Below are 6,790 nucleotides of genomic sequence, written 5' to 3'. Positions count from 1 at the left end.
AGAGCCACTCACTTACAGTCAGGAGGGGGTGGGGAGGTGGGGGTGGGCGAGCAACACCACTTTCCACAGTCTAAAACCCAAGATGCAATGACACACAGTTAGCCAGAAACATCAGAAGGTCAAACTAAAGGCGGCTACACATTTCACCTAAGCTCTCGCTTAAATAAATTTAGTAGAGTTTGGCAGGATCTTCAAATAGTTAAGATGCTAAAATTAGGAAAGTGGAAGCAAACCTACATCATACAATTTGAAAATGATTTCATACGGAAAAAAAAAAAAAAAGTCTTAGAATATGACTAAAACGAAAATGTCCTACACATGCGGAGCCCTGTTTTTGGCACTGGTGTGGCCTCTACCTGTAAACCTTTACCTGCAGGTAGTGACCAACAAAACCAAGGAGGACAACTTCACACGTGAGTCGGGTCGCTCTCGGCCAGACGCCCCTCAGGAGGGTCTGTGCGGTGCCCCCCGGACCAGCTCTGGGCACGGTCGAGCTCACCTGCACTCCCCTCGCCCACGACAGCAGTTATTGTGTGGAACGCCACTTTCCTGAATTAAGTTTGCTGAACATGGTTCAGATTATTGGATATGTCGATATGCACAATGCCTTTTACAAGCATTTACTGTATATCCAAATCCTACTCCACGCGACACACGGTGTCACGCGAGTAGTGGAGACGTTATCCTAGTCAAAGGTGCTTGGACAGTATTTTCAGGCAGCATTTTACCTTTATTTTGAGTGAAGTTTCACACTAGATAAAAGTTTTCGGGGAAAAGAAAATGCCAATAAATGTATTGAATATATTTTAATATGTTCTCTAAAACTAAGACAGACACTTTTATGTACCTAGGTTGTTACTTGTATTTTCTACCCTAGTCTAGACCTCAGTTTGTACTTCAAGATTTTTTTTTTTGTATTTAAATAAGGGATAAAATGTTGCCCAAAAGTCTAATCATAGTCACACATTTGTGTTTTAACTAGATCTACAAATCAAAATAGTTCTTGTAGTTAAAAAGATACAATTTGTATCAACAGTAAAAGGTCCTTTCTGGTTGTTCAGGGCTTTACTTCAAACCGTCAGGGCTTTTTAAGAGCTTCACAGCAGCCAGTGCATCCCGGCAGACGACAGAGACAGATCGGAGTGGGTCTGTCACACTCAGGAAGAGTCAAAAACTGGAGGCAACAGTGAAATCACGTCAACCACACACGTGTCTGCCGCTGATTGCAATCTCTCCCTTCTACCCACAAAAATGAATTTGCATCTAGCAAAACCCATAACTTTGAAACCAGAAATATCCCTTACTAATACTAGAACAGACTTTAGTCTGCATCTAAAACTACACTATTTGTGGCAAGAATCTGGCCTTAATAATATAACAGGCCCCCAAAAAAACTGTCTTCAGGAAAATGGAAAATATACAGTATCTTACAAAAATGTTAAGTTACCATTTACAGCTCCTCCGTCACCATCTCTATAGTGCAGTATCAATAAATGTTGCATATCCTCAACGCATAACACCACTGCAGGCCAGCCTTGATAAATAGCAGGAAAGCTAAAGAGTATATTAAATATAAAAGTTGCATTGAGAATAATTAGATTCATTGAAAACAGGCAAGTACTGTGAAAGGGTTATTTTATCCAGTTTTGTTGTGCCCCAGAACAAAAAGACAAACACACTAAAAAGACAGGTTCATGGAAGTCTAGGAATTCGATTCCATCCCTACTGTCTAGAAGCACATCACAGCTGGATAACAAGCTCTATCTAAACGGTAACAGTTAACGGCTTTTGCCTTTTCCATTAAAAAAAATAAAATGGAAACAATTTTTTTCCATTGATTGCATCTGCTTTCCTTTAAATCGATCATATTAAATTAACTCATCACTTAACAGAAAAAACCCAAACCAAAATAAACAATGAAAAGTGCCATCTTGTAAGTCTTTCTCACATACGCTGCTACCCACTTCGACATAAACTGGTAACTTACATTTTGTTTAAAATATAAAGTCAGTGCCGTAGTAGATCTTTGTTTCTATAAATAATGATTATAGCACAAAGAAGCCCACTTTCCCCAAATAAAAATAACTTAAAAAGCTGTAAAAGATTCCAGTGAAGCTTGGCTTGAAAAAATAGTCGCTAGGTCTAGTAAAATGTTCAACATTCTGAAGGTTTTGTTAATTGCTTGCAATTGATAGACAAACACCCAGTTAGTAAAACATGAAACGAGGATAAAAAGTGCTGCATTTATAAACCCCTGATGCACCAAAGATTAATATCAAAGATCACAGAGACATCTAGTAAATCAAACTGGAAAAATCTCCAGCCAAGGATAGAGCTTTAAAAAGGAAATGTTTTTTTTTTTTTAAAAAAAAAAGTTTGCATGTAAAGCAATCCCGCGATACTTCTGCCGTGTGGGGCTGTACATACAAGATTCCATGATACAGTATTTCACATAAATGGATACTATAGAACCTCCTTGCTGAGAAGGAGATCACATGTGCTATTGTAGCAAACCTCCCTCAGCATTTGAGCTGAACAAAAAAAAAAAAAGAAAAAACAACACCACACGGGTGCATCATCTCTCAGTAGCCCAGCTGCGATTTCTCCACCAGGATGGCCGCGGCGAGCTGCTGGGCGTCGGTCATGTGAGGGTTCCTCTTCATGACGAGTCTCACCAGGTCGGGCGGAAAAATGTTGCACAGGTTGATGTAAATCTTCTCTCGGCTGTCTTGGTACCTGGGGGGGTCGGGTGGCAGGCCGCAGTACGGGATGCGCCAGGTGGTGGGCTCCTGCTGCTCGGGCAGGCTCTGGAAGGTGAACTGCTCGTAGCAGGGCTGCGTGGAGTTGTCTGGCAGGGAATAGGTCTGCCGGTAGCCATAGGCCTCGAGGCCGTAGCTCGGCCGCTCCCAGCCGCCCAGCCCGTCCTGGCGGGTGTAAGGCTTTCTCTGTCTGGAAGGAGAACTGTCATACAGCCGAGAGTCAGAAATGCTGTCTATCCGGGTGGCCACCAAGGAGCGCCCCAGGTGGGGTGCCTTTGGGTGCGTGGAGCTGGGAGGGGAGGGGTAGTCGCCAGGGCAGCTGGCCCGCGTGCCCACGGCTGGGTGCTGCAGGTGCACAGCCAAGTGCGGGAGAGGAGGCTTGTGATGGTACTTTGGTTCTTCGTGACTGTAACTCTGCACTCTGGTTAAGGGGTCATGGAAATTCTGCAGGAAGGGTTGGGAATTAAGGCGGCCGTGAGGGTGCATGTGCTGACACTTCAAGTTCTCCTCCAGCTGGGGGTCTGGAGAGCTGACGTAGGACCGGTCATTGTACCCCACGTAGGAATCACTGCTCCCGCAGCTCATGCTCCCTTCACTGCTGCAGTCCGAAGCAACGGAACTTATCCTGTAATCTGTGTCTAAGGAGAAACGCCTTTCAGGACTTCGCGGGCCTGAGATACTCAGATTTGAATATGCATTCAACATGGAATAATACCCAATGTCCACAGGGGAGTCACATTTTGGATACTGTTCATAAGGCATTGGCGTTCCATGATTTTTGGTTGCCATCATCATTGGAGGATATTGTCCCTGTGGTCTTTGATCCTGAGGTGGGAAATGCACTCCAGATGGAAGGCCATTGCTTAGAGATGCAGTGCTTTGGGGTTTTGCAGTGGGAGTAGCCGGGATGCTGACTAAAGAAGGTACAGACCTGGTTTCCAATTTGTTTTTGGTGGGAAGCTTTTCCTCTAGGTCCTGGTAGACTTGCGTCCGTATGCTGGGGTCCGACTGCCTCTTTGGGGCGCCGCGCTTGACGTCAGAGGAGCTGTCCGCCTTTGTGCTGCAGGGGACGCTGTTGCTTTTCACCAGCCCGCCTTCGTTGGCAGTCTTGGCTGCGGTATTTCTAGACATGGCGCGGAGTTCATCGGCCACCGACCGCTGGGGCTGGCTGCCCCTCTCGGGGTGGTAATACTTGCACTTGTGGCCGTAGGTACATTTCTTTCCTGCGAAGAGGGAGATGAATGAGGTGAGGGGGCATACCACCGGATCCTGGGCACTACTGTACACTTGTGCATGAAACCAAGGCAAACAAATGGGAGACATGCTAAGCCCTGCTCTGCGCCTCACTCTTGGGAAATGCCACTGTGCAGTCTCCCCACCGTGGGTTCTTGCAATAGCCACTGGAAAGTTGGCTGAGTGAGTGATAATCACTTCCAGAGTTCTGGGCTAATCCCCGGGACTTCAACTCCTAACTGCCTCTTCTCTTCCGTAATGGCTTTGTAATCAGGCAGGACAGTCTGCTTTGAAGAGTAAAATGGACTGCTGTGCTGTGATAAAACCACGCCGGTCTGATGAGAGGCTATATGTAAGAACTCCAGACTTTTATCCTCCTGGAGACCAACTTCACATAGAATTAACCGAGTTTTTGGAGCCATGCTTTCATCCAGGGGAACGCTTTGCCACTGAACCCGACTAGGTAAAAATAATAGTGTTTTCGTAGCTAACATGGCTCCTTCATTACAATCAAAAGAATGACATATCATGCCATCGAAAATTTAGTGTTTATTTTTAACACCAAAAGGTTAACATCATGCTGTGTTCTAAAGACACTGACTAAGGGCTTATAGAGAAAGTTACCGTATGGACAAGGCTGCTTTTTGTGTTCGGGGACAATGGGTTTCTTCCTCAGAAAGTTATCCAGGCTCGGGCCGTGTCTGCCAAGAGGGTCGTCAGGGGGCATGAATCTGTCATGGACATAACACAAAGTTATACCTAAGTAGGCAGAATATAAACATAACTTCACTCTATGGTATATTTTTTGGAAATTTTACAAGTACTTTGAGCCAACATTAACAAGAATCCCATGAAGCAGTAGCTCCACTTGATAGATTAATAAACTTTTCTGATTTAGCCTTAGATGCATTAAGTTTATTAATTTTTGTTGAAGTAACATTGTATTATGTGTTCATTATTGACAGTCAACTTGTGCACAGACTATATTAGGTTCACCTCAAAGAGTGTGATTCTGCCCTGCGCCACTCCCGTAGCCAAGGTCACGTGGCCTCGTCAAGATACAATCACCTCCAGCTCCCCACCCATCTCTTCCCCATACACCGAGGGGCTGCTCAGCAGAGAGGGCAAAGAATCTTAAGGCAGTAAGCTTATTTCCCTGGATTGACCGGTGGGAGCAAGAATTCATGGCATGCGCAATGAAAAGAAGTTATGATTCAAGAGGTCTGCTGGTTGTGTCACATTTGGACTTGAAATTCAGCAAGTATTTACCTACAAGTGTGAACAGCGTGTGAACTCTTAAGGGAGTATCGACACACGGCTGAGAAATAACACTTAGCAAATATTATATTGTAAAAATAAGGGGCAATATTAAAAGTTTTCAAGTGTTTTCCAGGTTTGCATTGCATTTAACTTATCTGCTGACACACGCCATGTTATAATTTTATGTATTGTCTTTTTAACATGTATTTTCCATTATCACAGTACCTCTGAATTAGCTGAATAGTCCAGTAGATATACTGCAATTTCACTCATTAGTGAAACTCATTAGTGTACATTTAGTGCCTGTGACTTCTTTCAATTAAAAATAACTCTATTTGAACATATCTGGTATGTCTTTTGTCCTCATTACATATTCTAAGAAGTGAGATTACAGGCTTGAGAGGGTATACATATTTTTGAGGCTTCTGCCAAGCCACGCCAAACTGCACAAAAAATCCATTTCATGACATCTTTAACTGCATGTTGTACACAAAAATGTTTTTATGAATTAAGCGGGTAAGGAAATATACTCTTTGCAAACGTAATTTGCATTTTTGATTAGCAACAGGTAAACCTTCCCCACCTGTTTGTAAGCAGATGTTTCAGGAGCCACGTCTTCCCACATCATTGGTGTATTTAAGGCAGTTAATCATGATCAGACTTACCTTTCTGTAATATTTACAAAAATGCCTACTTAAGGAAACAACGGATGCCCTAAGGACACTTTGAAAGGCCGTGTTCTGGTGGCATGTCCCAAATCTGTTTCTCTGGAGGTGGGAATTATGCCTCTGTCAATTATTAGGGATGATTATTAGGAAACTTGCTCAGCTCGTGACTTAAGAGGGAAGAGGTCTCCGACAGGTTTTCTGACTCCCCCTGAGGATCAGTGTGGGGGGTACTGGAAGAAACCTAGGCCCGGACAGTGGCAAAAAAAGAGCATTGTATGACCAGGGCCAGTGAGGAAGCCCAGGTGCAGAACTGCCCGCCAGCGGCCGGCTTACTTACTTGTCGTTGACGAAGGAGTACATGAGTAGCCGTTCGTCTATGAACTTCTTCCACTCTGGTTTTTCATTGGCCAAGTCCCTGTAGTTGTCATTGGACACGATGATGCCATCCGATTCGAAGGCCAGCTTCACGATGAACCTGTCATCGTAACAGACCACGCGCCGGCCCTGCACGCGGCGGGACGGAGTGAACACCAGGATCTTCTCCTTCTCCAACTTACGGAGAATTTCTTGATCTGCAAGAATCATCAGGGGAGGGTTTCAGGCATGGAGACACACGTATAACACCCACGGTGACCAGCATGCACATGAGCTTCTAGAGCAGGAACTGGACATGGTGATCATTGCATTAGGGGTTATAACCAACAGTGGAGATGTAGCCCGCCTCTAACTCCCAGGAATACTTTTTTATTCTTTGGGGTTTTTGGTAATACAGGGGTGTATATGTGGATGTACACAATAATCAAATCTGCCTTTGTGTAAAAGAGCCCTTAGGTCATTAAAAACTTCTCATGAATATCCTAGCACTGACTT

General features: G+C 44.4%; 1 protein-coding gene across 2 annotated transcripts in view; it reads right to left on the bottom strand.

The window, feature by feature from the left end:
* Positions 1-1,515: 1,515 nt before the first annotated feature.
* The window catches only part of ZC3H12C (zinc finger CCCH-type containing 12C), a 50,166-nt gene continuing 44,891 nt past the window's right edge, over positions 1,516-6,790 (bottom strand). For both annotated transcript variants that reach the window (XM_037505228.2, XM_037505229.2), the window contains exons 4-6: positions 6,258-6,492; positions 4,617-4,723; positions 1,516-3,982 (exon numbers count right to left, since the gene is read on the bottom strand). In XM_037505228.2, coding sequence (XP_037361125.1) covers positions 2,583-3,982; positions 4,617-4,723; positions 6,258-6,492 — 1,742 coding nt within the window. In that variant the 3' untranslated portion in view covers positions 1,516-2,582. The remainder of the gene's footprint in view (positions 3,983-4,616; positions 4,724-6,257; positions 6,493-6,790) is intronic.

The sequence above is a fragment of the Talpa occidentalis genome, unplaced genomic scaffold (genome assembly GCF_014898055.3).
Source record: "Talpa occidentalis isolate TD23 unplaced genomic scaffold, MPIMG_talOcc4v2.1 talOcc4.12, whole genome shotgun sequence".
Classification (NCBI taxonomy): Eukaryota; Metazoa; Chordata; class Mammalia; order Eulipotyphla; family Talpidae; genus Talpa; species Talpa occidentalis.
Note: the sequence above shows the minus strand (reverse complement) of the source record. Positions and strands in the feature narration are given on the sequence as shown.